General features: G+C 38.0%; 1 protein-coding gene across 7 annotated transcripts in view; it reads left to right on the top strand.

Annotated features, from left to right (window-relative positions):
• Nucleotides 1-20,745, top strand: part of PCSK5 (proprotein convertase subtilisin/kexin type 5) — a 463,699-nt gene that overhangs the window by 128,949 nt on the left and 314,005 nt on the right. For all 7 annotated transcript variants that reach the window (XR_004272619.1, XR_004272620.1, XM_032290888.1 and 4 more), the window contains exons 4-5: nt 2,341-2,484; nt 5,507-5,583. Coding sequence is in view for 5 of the 7 variants with exons in the window: in XM_032290888.1 (XP_032146779.1) it covers nt 2,341-2,484; nt 5,507-5,583 (221 nt within the window). In the remaining 2 variants the exon portion in view is untranslated. The remainder of the gene's footprint in view (nt 1-2,340; nt 2,485-5,506; nt 5,584-20,745) is intronic.

The raw sequence follows: 20,745 nt of genomic DNA, 5'->3' as shown, positions 1-20,745 counted from the left end.
TGTGTGTGTGTGTGTGTGTGTGTGTGTGTGTGTGTGTGTGTGTGTTTTTCTAAGTTCAGAGAAGGGAAAAAGCCAAGTAGGCTGAAAAAGGCTATGTGTTAAGACGTATGTCCAGAGCTGACCTCCAAAAACTGAAGGCACAAGGAAGTGAGAATTCAGATAAGTAGAACACAATAGCAGAGTGTGTGTGCGCGCAGGGCCTCACGTGCCAGAAAGAAGTCAGGAAGGTGAGGGAAAAGATACAAATGTTCCTAACAACGTAAAAGCCCCTATTCTCTAAGAAATTGATGTTGTCTGTCATGAAAATGAATCCTTGAACCTACTCAAATGTGTTTATAATACTCAACAAAAGACGGTCTCATTTGAGGAATAATGAAAATTATTTAACAAATGTATTTAGATTTGGAAAGAAATCTAAGCTCCTGCTTAGGATGTAGTTGGAATACAAGCCGAATTGTGCCCTGCAATGCCGAGTGATCTGACCACGCCTCCACTTCTAACTTTCTGCCTTCTGTGCCGTTCTCTCCCTGTTCACTAAGCTCCAGCAATAGTCATCCTCTCTCTCTTCCTTTGACATGTTAAACTCTTTCCTGCCTTACCATCTCTGCGTTTGCTGTGTCCTCTACCAAGACACATGTCCCTAGGCTCTTGGGCAGACCAGCTCCTTCTCACATTTTACTTTTGCAGAGACTGGAGATTTTTTCCTGACCATCTCATCTAAAGTGGCGTACTCACAGCCCTGAGCATTCACCCTCGTATCACACTGTTTAAAACACAAGGAGACTTTAAAACGCGGGGAGCTCTCTGAATGGCCTTGTTTATTTGGTGGTTAATCTCCGTCTCGCCTTTAGGACAGGGACCTCATCTGCCTTATGCACAGCTGTACCCTAACATATAAATTCAAACCAGATAACTGAAAAATATATACTTTCCAATTTCTTAATTATATATAGTAGGCACTCAATGAAGTGTGTGTTAAGTGAATCAATGGCAGTGAGGCCTCCATTATATTTAGGGCATATTAAGCTTCTATTCTCCATTCCCAATATGCTGAACTATTTGTTACAAAGCAGAAAGAAAATAGTGAATGGAGAAAGACCTGGCGTGGCCCGTGTTGCTATGGAATTATGTAGCAGTAGCTCTCCTCTTTTGTTCCTCTCTCAAGTCTTAAGAACCTAGAAAACAACATCACATGGAGGGATATTTCAAAGACATGGACTTTAAAGGAACAATTGTATGGGTTAGATGAATGCTAGTAAATTATATCAGGAAAAGCTACTGGCTTAATTTGTTTTTCAGTATGTTTGTATGGTTGTAGCCATCGCAGATTGAAATTACTACACATAATAAGCTTGGGTTCCATGTTTTACAGCCTGCCCTTTGAAGCCTTCACACACATTGTCCCGTGTAGGGTACCTTTCTGGACTTGTCACTATTCTTCTTTCCCTTCTCAGAGAATTAGTGCTGGATGAATCTGTCTATTGCCTACAAATTATAGTACAATAGCCATTGTTAATTTAGTGAAAGAAGTGTGGAGGACCTGTTATTTTTTCTCGCCCATGGGCTTTTCACAGGAGCACATGTCTGGCTACTGTACAGAAGCTGCCTGTGTGGTTCCGTTTGCAGCTGGATTGGCTTCCAGCCGCTTGGTTAAGAAATTATAAAGTATATGTTCTTCAGTTACCTGGTTTGGATTTATAAATCAAATGCTATGATGCCAATTTGTGTGTCATTAAAACGTGCTAACAATAGAATGATACATCATTTTTCTGCTGTTGAGATATAATTTGCTTATTTTATGCTTTTCCAGAAGATTTATGGTATCAGAACAGGTCAGAGCTGGTGGCGGAGAAATTTCTATTTTACTTGCTTTTCCCACATTTTTCCGTCCTGTCTACCCCTGTTCATGCTGGAGATCTTTGTTTCTACTCTAGTAGACAATGTACCAAATTGCTGTTAATTGGTACATTGTCTATTTAATTTAATGCATTATCTTAAGAAGTAGAGCCAGGCACGATGGCTCATGCCTGTAATCACAGCACTTTGGGAGGCTGAGGTGGGAGGATTGCTTGAGGCCAGGAGTTCAACAGACTGGGCAAAAAAGCAAAACCTTTTATCTGCAAAAAATCTAAAAATTTGCTGGGCATGGTGGTATGCGCTTGTAGTCATGCTGAGGCAGGAGGATCCTCTAAGCCCAGAAGTTTGAGGTTACAGTAAGCTGATCACACTACTACACTCCAGCCTGGGCAGTAGAGAAAACAAAAAAGAAAAGAAAGAAATAGGTAATTCTTCAATGTCCTCACTATTTAGTAATCTTGCAGCATGTTCTTCTTCTTTCAGCACTGCAGTGACAATACACATCCCTGCCAGTCTGACATGAATATCGAAGGAGCCTGGAAGAGAGGCTACACGGGAAAGAACATTGTGGTCACTATTCTGGATGATGGAATTGAGAGAACCCATCCAGATCTGATGCAAAACTACGTGAGTGTATGCTGTAGTTAGAAGGTCTCTTTTTCTGGGAAACAGGGAAACTCATGTTAGGATTATCAATAAGGGGGATAGCTACTGAAAAATGTAGCACCATACAATAGGGTATTATGTTTTGCTTCTCTCTGGTAAAAGATGAGTTCTTTGAATACAGGAAGCCTGAGATAACCCTTTCAACTTTCCAGTGCCTTTGATGTTCTGACTTACAAAAAGAAAGCAATCAGGTAACAGAAACCCCACCACCAACACCATCTGCTGCCAGCAACATTCGCTGCTCTCAACAGTTTATCCAAGCAGCCAGGCAATACTCTTTGTTTCTTTTATGGAGAAAAGTGTACTTCAAACTTTGGTCTTTTTCTCTCTGTGCCTGTTCTTTTTTTTTTTTCAAGGACAGTAATGATCAGCCTCCCAGGAGTCTGCAGGAATCAGTTCCTTTCTTAAGAAGAAACCACAAACTCATTTAGTTCTCATTTGAACAAAACGGTTGAGTTGCTGCATCCAAGCGCACTCAGATAAACTTGTGTCTCTTTGCAGAATAGAATTCTAAAGCTAAAAAGAAACTTCAGGTTAGTCTCCTTATTTGATAGGAAAATAAACTGTAGCCTGAAGACTGAAGTGAGTTATCCATGGTCAGATGGAAGAATGGAAACCATGGCTGCCTGTCCCCCAGCAGAGATGTCTTTCTTGTCACACACGAAGAGGGTTTTCCAGCATGCTGCCACTCCCCACTGCGTATGAATGTATTTGACTAAATACAAATAGCATTCATGTAATTGTGAGTGCAGTCTTTTATCTTTTTCATTGTTCTCCTCTTGAGAAAAAATTCTCCAGAATGGTCTGTGCAATTGGCATGATTGGTGCCCTCTCGGTTTTCCTTATGTTGTACCTGGTGGGCAGTAGAGAAAGTGCGTTGGGTAAGGTGTCAGAGACTTGGGTTCCTTCCAGTCTTGATTTGTTTCACCATTTTTAAGGGCAAACAAGCAAATTCAACTTTGGTTTTGGAGATACTGTTTCCTCATTTTGAAATACCCTAGGAAAACTTTGTTCCTCATTTTGGTTGGTCCTCTGTTTCAGGCCTGCTTTTCCTTATCAGTAGAATTAGTAAGATACATTAGATATAAGGACACTAAGCGAGTCTGCAAAGCCTCTTTGTCACAGGAGACAGGAGCTTACCACCTGTATATACAGTGTATATTTTGCTTAATTTCCCTATACATTTCAGGCTTTATATACTAAAAGTTATTTTCAGAAAGAGTCTTTGATAAAGACAGAAAATCAAGATAGTGTTGACTTTCACTAACATGGAAATTAGGAATAATAATAAAGTATAAGAATATTCAGGCTAGGTGCAGTGGCTCATGCCTATAATTCTAGCACTTTGGGAGGCTGAGGCAGGAGGATTGCGTGAGCTCAGTAGTTTGAGACCAGCTTGGAAAACAGTGAGACTTCATCTTTACTAATAGTAAAAAAAAAAATGAGGAGAGAGAGAGAGACCAAGTCATTCAACAGACCCCCAGAACTGAAAATAAGCCAGATTAGACTCCAGAGAAGGGATGTCAATCACACCACATTATTCCAGGCTAGAAGGAGGAAGCAGCCCATTTTTCATTTGATATTAAGATACGGGGTACCATTTTACCCTGCACCTATATTCCTATACTATTTATCTATACGTGTTTCTTACAGCCAACTAACCTAAATAGAAAGAAGCATATTCCAAATTATTCTAGTAACCCCATATATTTGTGGTCTTAATCTCTGTATGCCCTCTGAGCACTTCTTTTCTCTCCTTATACTCATGTATCTTTCCTAGGAAATTTAACTGAAAAAGACTTAGGGCAGAAATTATGCCCATGCTTGAAGCAAGCATTTATTAAGTACTCAAATAACCAGAATTGCTATAAAAATGTTCCACTGCACTAAAATGAATGCCCCTCAGGATTTCTAACCAAATTATGAAAAATAGCTCTAACTGAATTATTAAAATGCCAAAATAATTAATTTTTTTAAAAGAAAGTAAAAAAATTAGCTGGGCATGGTGGCACCTGCCTGTGGTTCCACCTGCTCAGGAGCTGAGGCAGGAAGATTGCTTGAGCCTGGGAGATCAGGGGTGCAGTGAGCCAGGCTGTGACCACACCACTGCACTCCAGCCTGGGTGACAGAGGAAGACCCTGTTTCAATCAATCATCAATCAATCAAAGAAAATTCAAAGCATGTTAAATTAGGCTAGCTATAGTGATATAAATTTGATCAATGGTAACAGTCTAGTAATTTTTTTCGTAATTTGGATATTTTTCACAATCATTTTTAAAAGCAAACAAGCAAATCCAACTTTGGATTTGGTGATAGTATTTCCTCATTTTGAAATCTTAGTGTAGGAAAACTGTTCATCATTTTGGTTGGTCCAAAAGCCAATGGGTATTAGTAGAATGTTTAAATCATGGAGGCCTTTATAATAGATACAATATCTGAAACCAGACCAGTGTTTTCTAATAGAGGTCCTGAGATACCTGACATATGGATTTTTAATTGGCTTGCCAATGATAGGTGAATGATTTTTGTCTTCTGAAATCTATATTATGATAAGGAAGTTGCAAACTCAAGAAATCAATTAAGGAGTAGGGAGAGAGTCTATGGAGAATAAATCACTTTGTGCCTAGGTAGTCAAGGAGTGCCTCAGAGAAAAGGTAGTAGAGGATGTCTCCGAAAGACACACATTTCATGAACTGGGTCATTCCAGCTGTGAGGGGGGAAAAGTGCTGGCAAGAATGAGCCAGGCAATTCTGTGGTCTGTGTGGAGTTCTTCTTCACCTTAAGGGGGAAAAATACAGCAGTAATTATTACTGAACAAGCACTCCCTCCCTAAGGCATCCTGACACCACCGAACCGTGAGCGTATTAGTTAACCTAATTACTTTCCTGCAGAAATGTATTTAAAAATGCATGAGCCTGTGGGTCAATGGCTAATTAATGAATGACCATTTCCTTTCTCTTGCTTTTCTCCTCTGTGGCCATAGGATGCTCTGGCAAGTTGTGACGTGAATGGAAATGACTTGGACCCAATGCCTCGTTACGATGCAAGCAACGAGAACAAGTAAGGCCCCAGTGAGGGGTGGCTGGCATGTGGCTGGCAAGGAGCTTTGTTTTCTGCTCATGCTGAGGGAAGTATTTTCTTCAAAATCCTTGCTAATATATGATTCTTAATTTGCTCCAAGATAAACAAATGCCTTTCAACTGAAGCCTCTGAGTAAGAGGAAAGGGGTGTTCCGCATAGACAGAATGGTTACAGATTGAGCCCTGGGGAGTGGCTCAGCATTACCAAATCTTGAGACTGGAACTAAGAGATGACCCCTCATGTGATAATTGCCCTGTGCCCATTTGTTTAAGGACGGGGTGGTGAAGGGAGAAGCCAAGCAAGGTACCTCCCAAAAGAATTACTTTGTTCTGTTAAATTCAACGCATGATTGAATACTGCGTTTGAGGTTCCTTCCCAGGCCTTTCTTTCTTTTACTTCTCCTTTGCTCCTCTCTACTCTGTGGTCATTGTGTTTTCCACTGGTACACCTGAAATACCTAGGAGATTATTGCCAATTGGAGAAGGCATTACCTTTCTTATTCCCCGCCCCGCCCCAGGTAAGAGGCATAGAAACCCAGTTAACCACAATTACACTTTCCGGTTAGTACGTGGTTTTTAGTGAATGCAAATCAACATTCACATCCATTTGATAACATAGAGTATTTTAATACTTCTCAGGCAAGTAAGAGAGAATGGCTTTTCTTGCTTATATAATGACCCAGATTCCTTACAATATTAGTAGATATTTCTAATCTCTAAATCACGTTAATTTTTTCCCTTTTACTATGAAGCTCCTCGGGATAATGCTATAATTTAGGTACTTGCATTTGAATTTTTATTTACATATTTTATTTACATTACATGCACAGAAGTTGCAAATAGAACTGTTTAGCTAATTTATTTTGTTATTTCTAATCTGCTTTTTTCTTTAGGGAAATGTTTCTCAACTAGGACTATTTGATTAAGTCAGTCAGTAACTTTAGATAAAACCTTATGACCTAGAAAACTGTTACTGTACCTATGTGGTTTTTCTTTAAGCCCTACAAAGAAAGCTTAACAAAATAACTGTAGAAATATGCTATTTGTTGACATGAACCACCAAGTAAATCTTCTAAATCAGATTCAGTGGTGTAAGCATTAATACACAAATTGATATAGGTAGAATTTTCTATTACTTCCAAGCAAAAAGAGACCTACATTAAACTGTATAGTTTTCTTTCAGACCTACTGTAACCATCCAGTGAGTTCACCTTGACCACTGCCTAGACAAAGCCAATTTATCAAGACAGGGGAATTACAATGGATAAAGTGTAATTCACGCAGAGCTGGCTGTGTGGGAGACCGGAGTTTTATTATTACTCAAATCAGCCTCCCCAAGCATTTGGCGAACAGAGTTTTTAAAGATAATTTGTTGGATGGGGGCTTGGGAAGTAGGGAGTGCTGACTGGTCAGGTTGGAGTTGGAATCATAAGGGGTTGAAGTGAGGTTTTCTTGCCATCTTCTATTTTTGGGTGGGTTGGCAGAACTGGTTGAGCCAGATTACCAGTCTGGGTGGTGTCAGCTGATCCATCCAGTGAAATTTCTGCAAAATTCCTCAAGCACTGATCTTAGGCCATACAATAGTGATGTTATCCCCAGGAGCAATCTGGGGAGTTTCAGTCTCTTGGAGACAGAGGTTGCATGACCCCTAAACTGTCATTTCTAATCCTGTAGCTAATTGTTAGTCCTGCAAAGACAGACTGGTTTCCAGCCAAGAATGGAGGCTTTTAAGAAGGCTAATTAATATCAGTTTTGTTTCAGAGTTAAACCATGAACTGAATTTCTTCCCAAATTTAGTTTGGCCTGCACACAGGAATGAACAAGGACAGCTTAAAGGTTAGAAGCAAGTTGGAGAAGTCAGTTGGGTCTGATCTCCTTTACTGTAATAATTTTCTAAGTTATAATTTTTGCAAAGGCTGTTCCAATTCCTCCCTTTGAGTTTCATAGCAGTTTGTTCTTGAAGTGTGGCCTCTGAAGATGGGAAAAGGCCATCGATCACTCTGGCTTCCTCCTACTGATGGGAGCATAGTGGGGTAGGTGTTGACCCAAGGTGAGAGGAGTGGAACCGCTTTGAGCTGTCTGACCATACTCAAGCAGGCCAGGCTGGGGTTCCAAGGCTTACATGACAACACGTTAGTATTCTCATCTCTAGTTTCAGTACAGCATTTAAGCAGACAGTGGCTTAAGGTAAATAATGAGTTTTAGGATAAGGAGTGCAATTCTTAGTTTTAAAAGTAAAGATGTGAAAGCGTTAGTTTGGGGACTTGGAGTCCACCAAAATTAGGATCTAGTTTAAATTGAAGAAAAATAAAAATAAAAATTCAAAAACCACTAATAACAGGTATACTATAGCTTTTGGAACATAATTTTTCTCTTTCCAGTCCTTATTTTTATTAAAAACAAATAATAAGACTGATTTGTTTACAAAATAAACTTTAATTTTATTATACTTGGCCTGATTATTTGCATAAAGTACAGCAAGAATAATTATTTTTTACATAGGCTTTTTAAATTGGCTTTGATGAAACTGAGTTCCATAAGGAATCTCAGATACTACTTTTTAAAGCCAAGCCCAGTCATGGGCTTGTACCCTCAAATACCTATGAGTTGGGTAAATTTCTCTCCTCTTGAGGTCCCAAGGTAACTTAAGGCTCCTGGGACTGTCAGAAAGTGACAATCTTTACTTACCACAGGTCAGGAACCCTGTATAGAAGGACTATGTAAGGCAAGGTCTGAGGCAAGTTTTCCTAAGGTGCTATTATTGGTTTTGTAAGTCAAGTTTGATTTCTTAAAGGAAAGCATGCCATTCCAGTCAAAGCCTTGGTAAAATAACGAGTTTCTCCAACTGTGTCCTGTTCAAAAGAAAACATAATTATTGGACTTAGGCAAATAACCATATTATTGCCATAAGTTAAGAATAATTACACATAGTTTTTAAATTCTGGAGAAATTGGGTAGAGAGAAACAAATATGCTCTAAATTTTGTTCACAGGAGTATACTTTTCTCAATTATTAAAAGCTGGAAATAGCTCAAAAAAAATATTTTTGTCTCTGAAAAACAAAAAGCATCAGCAGCACTTTAAACAACAAAAAATTGAAAAAAATTTACTTCAATTTTCTGTTCAGTCCACTTAGTTAACTCCTGTTCTGCTGGATATTCATAAACATTTTAGCTCTCCATGAGAGTCCTGAAAGTTTTTTTTCCTTTTTTCTAATGTCATGTCTCCAAAGTTATTAGAAACTTGCATTCAAGAGCAATCATTAAAGTTGTATAACTGATTATAAAGCCATCTTCTAAAGAGGACCAAATCAACACAATAATTGTCTATAGATGACAAAAACATTTTAGGGAAGCCACAGTCAAAGACACAATTGACAAGGAAATTTGTTACCTCTGTGGCACACAATAATTCAACATAACAATTATAATTATTACTGATGACATACATTGAGGCATATCAGAATTATAGGAATCTTACACAGTTTTGTAACACATACTAATAATGAATTTATGTGAATATAACCAAAAGAAAGTTAAATACCATATTATATTTGACAATGTTTCCTGCATGATTTTAATACATTAAATAAACTGAATATGTGTCATAGTCTGGATTATAATGTCTGTATGTAAAGACAATTCATCGAATATTGTCTTTGATGGCTTTTTATAGACCATCTTTTAAACTGTTTTTCTTCCTAAGAATTTCTTTTAAACTTGGCCATTTCCTAAGACCCTTGTTTAGGAAGAATCATGACAGCCATGCTTATCTGGGGTATTCTAGTGTGTCCTGCTTTGACCCATCCTAAGCACTGGCCGTGGTTCACTGAGTTCAGCAGGGGATTAATTATTGTTCCCAATATGTCCTTAGGTTTGCTATCCTGACAGTGAAATATGGAGTTGTCATAGGTATATCACCAGCACTCTCTCTCCCTCTTTTGTGGAAGTCAGTGGTGCCATTGGGGCATAGATGTACCTTTAGCTCCCCTCAGTAGTTCTGCCTGATTTTTCTTCTTAGCTGACCAAGAGCATGTTGTCAGGCATTTAGGATTAAAATGCCCTCTTTTCCCATTAGATCATAATAATGGATATAGCCAGTGGATCTATGTTTAAGTGTGGATCCACAGATAGATAATTCTTTTGAATAGTGGTCACCTAGAGTTAGGAAATGAGTAGCTTTGTAGTTTAGAGGAGTTGACTTTTAGCCTTGGCTCTTCTTGATTAGCTTTATGGTCTTTCAAGTTAATGACTCTGAGCTTTCAGTACTTTCTAAAATGTCTCTAGAATGGGGATAATAATACTTCCTTTGAGGCTGGGCACAGTGGCTCACACCTGTATCCCAGTACTTTGGAAGGACAAGGCAGGAGGATCCCTTGAGTCCAGGAGATTGAGACCAGCCTGGGCAACATAGGGAGACCTATTTTTACAAAAAAAATAATAATTAGCCAGGTGTCGTGGCACATACCTGTAGTCTCAGATACTTGGGAGGCTGAGAGGGAAGGATCACTTGACCCTGGGAGGTCAAGGCTGCAGTGAGCCAAGATTGTGCCACCGTACTCCAGCCTGGGCAACAGAGCAAGACCCTGTCTCAAAAAATAGTAATAATAAAATAAATACCTCTAAAGATTAGCTATAAAATGTGTAAAATACCAAGCCTACTATAAAATAGATGCTACATAATTACAGCTGTTATTGTTGTAATTATATGTTCTAATTTATAGATCTTATTCTTGATAAATGACCAGTTAAAAATTACAGTTATCTCAAAATATGTGTGCTTATGAACACTTCAAATTTAAATTAAAACTTACAGTGTATTTCCAGGGTAAGAAGTTGAGATAGGTTTATTTGCTTCCTTGGGGCTGGGAGCTGTGACTCTTTTCAGTCTACAGTAAGTCTGCTTTTCTTTAATTCCATTTCCCATCTCCTTTGGTGGAACATGAGTCCTTGAATTTGATATAAAATAGTGAAGATGATGAATTTGTAATCGTTATCATAAAAAGGAAGTTGAGGCATGTCCTTTGCAAATGCCTCCTCATTGTACAATCAGACCAGTACGCTTCAGAACATATTTGGAATTATGTCATACTTGCCTGCATTTGTTTATTCATTTAAAAAGTGTTCACTGAGACCCTGCTTGGCAAGTGACTCTGTGCTAAATGTCTGGGGAATTGATGAAATAATATAGATTATTAATGGGCTGGATGGGGAGAAAATTTAGTAAGAAATTCTAATGCCTGAAGGGTTTTTAGTACTAATAGAGGATCTACCTTCAAGACTTTATGCAAATCATCTCTCTTAGACTTGCATGATTATATTTCTAGTGCCAAGGCTTAGGAGTGAAGGAAATCACCTCTGAAGTACAAAAGTTATAAAAATCCTTTTCTCGTCGCTTTTGCAAGTTCCCAAATGGTGGTATGTCGGAGTTAAATAACTGATGGTAAAGAAATAGCATGATTAGAGGAGACCATAAAAACCCATCCTTTGATTCAGCTTTGCCTCCATTTATATTAGCTTGCCAAATAAAGCTGACAGCACTGTTCTAGGCTTAAAATAGAAAATGCCTCCCTACAAATGAAACAGTCTGCTGGCATTTCATACTACTACTCCTATTTCCAATAAAATGAATTATTGATGTCTGAGTTAGATCAGCCCTTCCCTAGGTTACTTCCTCTTAGAAGTTCTCTCTGCTTAAAAGTCATAGCAACATTTAGTAGGAGTTGAAACCACAGCATTATATTTTCAATGAGTATATGTGGGTCCAGAATCTAATTCCTTTTCAAATAAACCAAGCTCTGGGTTAAAGACTCATTTTCTAAAAGGAACGGATTTTTCATTGATTTTCTTATCTCTGATTTAAGGAAGATTTAACCAGGGTGAATGGAAGTAAATTTCTTCTGATTCTTTAGTTTCTTTTCACACATCATTTCTGGTTTTATGAATGTTGCCATGTTGCAGAAACCAAAGTATATCCTTCTGTTTCCCATTTCTGTAGACAAGAACTGCTGGGAGGAGATAGTGTTCCAAAGCAAAGCCAATAGATATAGTCAGCATTTTCTGCTTATAGGGGAAATGTGTTACTTATTATAATAGTACAAAAAAAAAAAAAACACTTTCCTAGTGACGCGTTCTCTCACCCCCCCATGGGATGAGCTGGTTATCCCTCCAATCAGTTTCATAGCACCTGTGAACTTATTACTTCTTTTATAAAAAACTTTTCTTATTGTAAATAGGATCACATTTGCCAAGTAGAAAATAGAAAGGCAAGAACAGATACTAAGTTGATCTTCAGTTTAGTTTGGAATATAAAATGTCCATTTGTTCTTTCTTAGAATAATTACAAGAGTACTGACCTGGATTGGTTTATCTGGATGAATGAGCAAAATGTGTCAGAATTGAAGTTGTTGACCTATTAAATGATGTTATATATAGTGGGCCTTTGTGCTAGATATCTTTTTTCCGACCTTCCATTTCTGATCTGTATCCCAGAAGGCTGACTTTGAGGGACTGCATTAATGGTCTCTCATGCCCTCTCACTTCCCATTGGGTTTGGGAAGTCCCTTGACTAAATTCAAGTCAGTAAATTCAAGTCCCTTGAATAAATTCTTCTCATGTTACCCATTGTAAAAGAGCCCAGTGTTTCCTGACAGGCCCTTGACTGACACGGGTATGTTTGTTCCTTAGCCTGGTGTCTTTGGTAGAATAAAAAGGAAAATGTTTAAATACCTCTGAGAATGAACTAAATTCATGACAATTGTCTAAATACCTGCTTATTCTTTAATGAATGCCAAATAAATATAGAAAATGATTCTGTAACCTTGAATTCCTATATACCTGTTACCTGAAGTGTAAATATTCATCTTTGTAAAACAATGCGTTCATTATTCCCAGGCCCATAATCATGATGATGCAGCCTTCAGGACTTGTTTTTCTCTTTGCCAATTTTAGTGTGTTCTTCTCTGGATTTGGGGACTTCATTTTTGATAAAGGGTCTGATTGATGTTATAAGTTCAAATGAGGTATGAGTATAATTTATGCTAACTCAGTGTATTATTGACATGAATAATTGATAGTTGCTTGAATTTAAATTTCTTATTTAAAAAACAGACTCACAAATTCCTGGGGCCTCTAAAGCAGATGGAAATTGCAGTAAAGGAAAGAGCTAAGTATCCTTTTTAAATCATGGATTAAGCATTTAAACACGTTTTCCAGACAGGTGTATTTAATTATCTTTCTCTTTTAATCTTCCCTTCTAACTTTCTCTTGCATCCTTACATTTTATTGTTTCCTTATATGTAGAAATATGTAAGATGTAAAGCCTGAAGCCCTTGAGAGGTTAGCAGTAGCAGCGTATTGTTTATTTCATTACGAAACGTTGGAGAAGACATCCAAGAACTTTCAAATCTGATCAGCCAGTGAACACTCAAGTTAGTTGCTGAACAAGAAGGAGCAAAAGCCTTTATCTTATTTTTTTTACTCTGTGTACAGCTAGCTACCAGAAGAGCACGCTGAAAAAATAATAAAACCTCAAGCTTGTAGATTATTCATTTTAACATTACCAAAATATTGTTTAGGTATTGGTTACCCTGCTATTCATATCATACAGCTTCAGAGTTAAAGAACTAAAGTTAGAATTTTATTTTTGTAAGCTAAAAGAAAGGTTATAATTTTTATATTCTAGCAATTCAGTTAATTACAACGCAAGCTTCCAGTTCCAATGTATTTAAGTGTTTGTGTGAGTATGTGTGTGTGTAATACCAATGATAAGTATGCATTTTAACTATAATCCTTATAAAGGTAAATAACACAGGGCCTGTAGGCTATTTAAATATAGGTATGCATTTTAACCATAATCCTCAATAAAAGGTAAATAACACAGGGCCTGTAGGCTATTTATATAAATGTGGAAAGGAAGAAAATATGTTCTTTAGATTACAACATATGTCATTCTCATAAAATAGTTCACCAAAGAAGGCAGGGTGATATAGTAAAAACATTCTGCTTTTAGAGGAGATCTAGGTACCAGCCCCAGCTTTTATATTGACTATGTCTGTGACCTTGGAGAAGCATTCTTCTTAGAATCTTCCTCACCACATCAGTATCTCCATGTTCCAGTTTAAATTAACCCCAAAGCCTACAAATCTCTGGGGTTGCTATTTGCCTATATTTGAGTGCAAGGTAAACAACTGCTAATAAAATTAGCACATCTGCATGTTGTCTCATTTATGTCTCACAACAACCCGCATTCAGAGAAAAGGTCGAGAGAGGTTAAATAGTGTGCATAATGTCACAGGCAAAATCGGAATTTAAGCTTGTTTGTTCTCATACTGTCTGATTACCTGCATAGCTAAATTAATCGGTGGTCAAGTAGATGAGTAGATGAGAAATCAATTCTTGTGCAGAGCACAGGCTTCAATAAGTTTACTATCAGCAGATAACTGGAATCACCAGAAGAGTATAGCATTGTGTTCAGTAAACACTTAATAACTTGGCTGTACCAAGTACTGGCGCCCAGGGTCCTGTTTCTCCAGAGGGAAGGGATTGGTCTTCACAGTTTGCTAACAACATATGTACGTGTAACTTTGAACAAGTAACAAAGATTATTTTTTACAGTAAATTATTATATAAATTTGACTCCACAGTGGTATTCATTTTGTGAAAGTAAATGGAGGCCACCCAACTAAAACAATGCAGATCTTAGAATAGCAAGGAGTCCGCCACCATCACTTGTAGAGACTCAAAAGCAGACACAGGACTGGGAAAGCTTTCTAGTGAGGGAGAAAAGCTAGGCCAGGTGTGGTGGCTTACGCCTGTAATCCAAACACTTTGGGAGGCCAAGGCGGGTGGATCATGAGGTCAGGAGTTCAAGACCAGCCTGGCCAAGATGGTGAAACCCCCACCTCTACTAAAAATACAAAAAAATTAACCAGGCGTGGTGGCATGTGCCTACAATCCCAGCTACTTGGGAGGCTGAGGCAGAAGAATTGCTTAAACCCAGGAGGTGGAGGTTGCAGCGAGCCAAGATTGGGCCACTACCCTCCAGCCTGGGCGACAGAGTGAGAGACTCCACCTCAAAAAAAATAAATAAATAAAAGCCAAAGAAAGAAAAGGGAAAGTTCCATGTTTGGTCTGTTTGGAGAATGCCGTGGAGAAGCTGGAGTTTGGGTCTCTTTGTTCCCAAACAATTCTACTCATATATTGACAAGTTTGGTTTTTTAATTAAACTTGAATGAGTTCCAACTGGTGATAATATAAACAAAGGTTTTCGGAAACTATATAAAAGTACCACAGGTACAGATGTTATTATTATTACAGGTGACAGTAAGTAAAGATAAGTTTTTAATCTAATTCCCAGAGGACAGGTGGTTAGCTTTCACATTTCTCTATTTGGAGGTATGGAGTTTTTGAGGTTGGAATCACATAAAGTAAAAGACACTTTTCCAGTGTTTTTGCACTTCAGTGACAACCTTTGTGAGTCCCTCCGGAAATGTGGGCTGTGAAAGGAAGATTCTCTGTAGGAGGGAAAGACTGAGCCAAACAAGAGCCTGTGAAAATCAGAAACTTTCCCTTACCTAAGAAGGGGATGGGATATTGAGGATGTGTCCTACTTGGAAAATTGTGGCAAATTCTTTTGCCTATAGGACACCTAAAATAGCTCAAAGGAATTGTGAAGAGCAGTAGAGTACCTGTAGAATACCCACCAATTCTCCTGAATCCCCTCCTTCTCCATTTTTATCGAAAGCTGCTCGTGAATTTTAGAAAAGAGTGACCTTTGTTAAGCATTTACCACTTCCTATTTTTAGATATATAACGTACCAGCTGCATATAATTTACATATGCTAGTAGATACATTTGAATTTGCATAAATTGCAGATAAAATACCTTGTGGTGACATCCTGAGCTGAGATGAGCTGACTGCTAAAAATTGTGTATGACCTTTTTGCTCTTGGTTGGTATTCCCTCCTTCAGAGGTTCATTCTCAAAGGATCACACCCCCTCCCATGCCTGTCCCAATTACCATATATAGAGTCTCGTTTTCTCTCCAACCCTTCAGCACCCCCAAGTATCAGGTTGTCACATATCCCTTTCTTTTTCCGCTATCCTGATACCCTGATCTTCCCATAGGCTCTAGTATGTTACTCTGCAGAGAAAGAGTCACACATTTGTCTCCAGCAGTTGCCTCCATCTTGGGACCAGTTCGTTTTAGTTTATGCTAGGTAATCTGATTTGAATTCACATTGGTCAGCCATCTTAATTGTGGCCTGTGTTGTTAATTTTATCAAATGTCATACTCTTTCATAAAGTTTATTTTCTTTTTCTTAAAGAATGGCAGATCCCTTTAGTGTTTTCCAAAGGAGTGGGAAATAGACGCTGTTATACTCGAAACAAAAACACTTGATTTTTTTCTTCTCTTATCCACCCATCTCCTATGTCACATAAGAAGTAGTGAAATAGGTTGGGACAGTGGAGCATCAAAGGGAAAATGCAATTTGAATTGAAGAGATCAAAGAATTAGGATACTTGGCTTTATTGAAATTTAATTCATAAAGAGGAAAAGGGAATCCCCAGAGTTAGTAACAGTCTTAGATGCAGGTCCAGTGACAACCATGCATTCACTTTATCACCCATGCATTGAATGACACCATTCCTGGGACAGTAGGAGCCTCGTCATTGTGACTGTTTGTTTCCAATATGGAGATGCCACAGCAGCTGGGGTTTAATTCCTCCATAGGTTGATTTTTATATCAAATTACTCAACCCTCTGCAGGGAGAAATACTCGTGGCATTGTTTTAGTAGAACCACATCCCACAACATGGAGTGCAGGAACAATACCAATTTCACTCTTATATTTGTAGGCGTGTTCATATTTGTTGAAATCTTTATAGCCCAAATGCAAATATGAGAAGGTATTTAGGTAAGCAAATGCAAATTGTATTTCTGTTCTTTTATATTTCATGTTTTCAGATACTGTTTTTACATCAGTTCATTCCATTTCTGTTCATTCCATTTTCTCATTATGTTTTCGTAATCTTCTGTCAGAATCCCCACTGTAAAACTTATTTCAATTGTAGGGTATACTAACACATGTTTAATTCATCCTAGTTGAGACAAAAAAAAACCCAGAATTTGTTTATAGTTGTGATGTCATTTTTTTCCTCTTGTCTTTGGTTAGGGAGATGTCACACTAAAAAAACTTTATAGATTTCTGACATACGTATGGATAGTACATACTCATAGATTTCCAAGACATGTATTTGGAGGGAAACGGATTATGTATGAAGATGGGAGGCCCAAGTAAATTCTAGGTAAATTGTTTAATAAAATTTAATTATTCTGTTATGTGCTAAGAGAATGTACTAAGCAATAACCTATGAAAGCATGCCTGTGCTGATCCATGGGCAAACACTACATGTTTGTACTTGAAAAATTATTGGTATGTTGTTACAATCATTTTTAAAACTTATACATGGACTGCTTAGCGGGTCTTCCTGTGAGCCGTTCTAAAGCTTTGAGAAGCCTGCTATATGATTTGGGTGGGTACGTGAAGAATAATTTTGTCTTCCAAAGAAGTCTTGGCTGCTTTTGCCTTGGGGTATAAACTCAGTAAAGTCTAAAAGGAGTTCAGTAGGGTCATTATGTGTTTTTCATGACAGAATGAGAAAAAAGAACAAATCTCAGGTTTTCTCGAATGGCGTTAGCCCCTCTGAGCTGTCTGGGATCTCTCCTTGTCAAACAAGGAGGAGCCATCAGTTAAGAATAATAATGTATCTAAAACTTGACAGTTCACAAAGTACTTTTACATATATGCCCACATCACTTGTAAACACTCATGTCAGATAGGTAGGGTAGATTTTTGTCTTGGTCCCCCAGTTTCTGAATTCTTTTTTATGTATCAGGAATCTTCTGTCTTATCCTGGTTGAGGACAAAGACTGCTCTGTGGCAGCTGAAAATGTCAAATACTTTTCCCTTCACATACTTGAGGGCACAGGCCATGTGATCTAGACTGTAAAAATCAATTGCACCTGCTATTAGTAGCATAATCCAAATAAGGCCTTATTCCCTTGCATGTGTTCACTGTCTCTGTCTCTTTCTCTCTCTCTCTCAATAGGTCTTTTCTCATAGATCAGCTGTGTGTTTTTCTTGATCCATAGCTTCCACCCTGGTTAATCAGTGTGCTCCCAACAGTTCTGAGCTTCCCAAGACCCCTTTAACAGACTGCTTTTCTGCTTAACTCAGTCAGTTATGGCAAAGAACCAGAGATTAAATGTCATTACCAGTGCCCCCTCTTTGCACAGAAATAAAGTAAAATTGAAGGCGGCTCACATAGCTTGTGAAAGTGAATCTGGCCTCCAAAGCCGTGCTTCTTGTATCACAAAATACACTCTAATTTGGAGCAGGAGTCTAGATGCTTTTTCTGAACACAGTGTTTGTAAGCAATAGACAATGTTTAATTCATGGAAACAACTTTAGTTAATTTATGAGAATTTAGTATTTATTTTCTGGCATATCGTTTCATTTAGAAAGGATTTATGAACACCTAGTAGAAGCATCGCAGTGTTTTGGTTATTCATTAAAAATCTACTAGTGATATAGTATGTAGAAATTTAGTATTGACCCATCACTTAACTAATGCAGTGCAGTTAAACCATTAGGCTTGATGTGATTTGGAGACCATTGGTATTCCGAAAGTGTTTAAGGGATCCCTGAAGTCTGCTGATGGATCTCACAGGCTGTCCAACTGTAGCTCAGGAGATTGTGTAGATGGTTGTAACTCCCTCTTCCTCAAACAAACCAAAATCTATTTTAAAACCTTATTTACATGTGGAATTCCTCTTAGAATTACATTTGAAGTAAAAAGTTCTTTTTATGTAAAATAAAAGACTTAATTGTAAACCGGGGCTATAAATCGTAGGAATACAATTTAGAGGAGTTATTACTGTAGGTTAAATTCAGAGGAGACTTCTGGAGGCAATAGCATTTCACCTGATTCTTGGAAAATGACTGATGGAAGGGGACAACCACTCATGAGATGACTTCCGTAATGACTGATAGTGCCCTGGCATTAGTGAATTCCTTGCGAGCTTTGGAGCAAAAGGCATCTTCTAGTTAAGCCAGCCATTTCTTATTTTCCCTGGAGCTTCGTCTTTATCTAAAACTCAAATCTGACTGTGTTTTGCCTCTATCTTCAAACCCCTATGACCATGTCCAAACTCTTTTAAGTGTATGTATGTTCATTATCTGTTTAGCCTCACCCTGTAACCCTTTCTACAATATGCTGTGATTTCAACTAATGTTTTTTACAGTTGTCTGAAAATAGCATACCTCATTTGTACTGGAGACTGATGAATAGTGGATACTCAATAAGTGGTCATGTTGTTATTCTACAGTGCATGGAGATTCTTACATATAGGGTGTTACCTTGTGCATTATGATTGATTCTAATTTAACCTAGTTGGAAGCACATACCTGCCCTGTGGCAAGATCATTGCACCCTTTTCACTTCTTAAGCAAATAAATGGAAAGAAGAAAGGCCATGAAATGCAGAATATTCAAGTTTTATGGATAAAGAACCTAAAACCAATGGCACAAATAAGTTTTAAATGAACTTTAATTTATTCTTATTCTCATATCCCAAATTTTGGTGTAAAACTGTCCTAATTGCCATTTTTATTCTTTTTTTCTCTTTCTCTTAAATGGCTTTAACTAAAAGTTTCAGGCTGAGCACAGTAGCTTACGCCTGTAATCCCAGGACTTTGGGAGACTATGGTGGGCAGATCAGTTGAAGTCAGGAGTTTGAGACCAGCCTGGCCAACATGGTGAACAAAACTCCATTTCTAATAAAAATACAAAAATTAGCCAGATGTGGTGGCACACACCTGTAATACCAGCTACTAGGGAGGCTGAGGTGGGAGAATCGCTTGAACCCAGGAGGCGGAGGTTGCAGTGAACCAAGATCATGCCACTGCATGCCAGCCTGGGTGACGGAATAAGACACTTTCTCAAAAAAATAAACAAAAGTTTCAGCTAAGGGAAAAAAACTTTACTGTAGACTGAATGTTTGTTGTGTTTTCCCTTAGCTAGAATTAAACACTCCAGTCCCACCAAATGTCCAACTTACTTATGTACAAACTTACGTAAAGTATTAGCACCATCACACAGTGATGTTCCTTGAGATGTTTTTGATGAACATGCATCACAGGAGCCTGTAATTCCTCCCCATGAAGTGCCTTCTCCCAAAGGGGACAGTGATAGCAGCTTCATTGTTATTACTGTGGACTGGACTGCAGCGTTAGTGAGATGAAGAGTTTCAGGTTTTAAACCCAACCAATCTCCCAAGATTTTCTGTTGCAAAAGGATTGGTAGATCAGGAAGGGATAAAAGAGGGTAAAGGAAAGTACTTTCGAGGTATTTACAGATATTAAAAGACAGGCTTCCATTTAGACTCTGAAAAAAAGACTACAATTTTCATGGAAAGAGAATGTTGCGGGTTACCTGGGGCTGGTGTTCATTAACACTGACTAATTCTTATTCTTTGGCACCTGAAAGGAAATTATGAATTAACTTTTGATTTGGAGGTTTTTGTTTTTCTTTCAGATGTCATGTGCTGGCCTTGCTTAAAGGTGGTAAGCTAGTGGTATGACCTTTATAAAAACGTGTTCACTAAGAAACTTGAGATGAAAAAATGGAAACAGGCCATACACATGTAATATTGATTAATATAACTTTTTATTTTATTTTGTTTATGTATTTAGTTTGAGCCTGAGTTATGAGACTGGCTGATTTTTGTATTTTTGGTAGAGACAACGTTTCACCACATTGCCCAGGCTGGTCGTGAACTCCTAGGCTCAAGCGATCCACCCATCTCAGCCTTCCAAAGTGCTGGAATTACAGGTGTGAGCCACTGTGCCCAGACTGATTAAAAAACTTTTGAAATCATTTCTTGAGATATTTGAATTCTAGCCAAAGTCAGTCAATCTTTCCCTCTCTCTTTCTCTCTCTCTGTCTCATCACACACATATAACCCTAGCTTAATATAATTAGGGATAATTTTTTTTTAAATAGGGTGATTTGAAAAAAAATTATCAACTTTTTTATTGTTATTATATTCTTGTTAACCATATAAATGTTAATAAATATC

Source organism: Sapajus apella, unplaced genomic scaffold (genome assembly GCF_009761245.1).
Source record: "Sapajus apella isolate SASKATOON/1434 unplaced genomic scaffold, GSC_monkey_1.0 scaffold24, whole genome shotgun sequence".
Classification (NCBI taxonomy): domain Eukaryota; kingdom Metazoa; phylum Chordata; class Mammalia; order Primates; family Cebidae; genus Sapajus; species Sapajus apella.
This window is presented reverse-complemented; position numbering and strand designations above follow the sequence as displayed.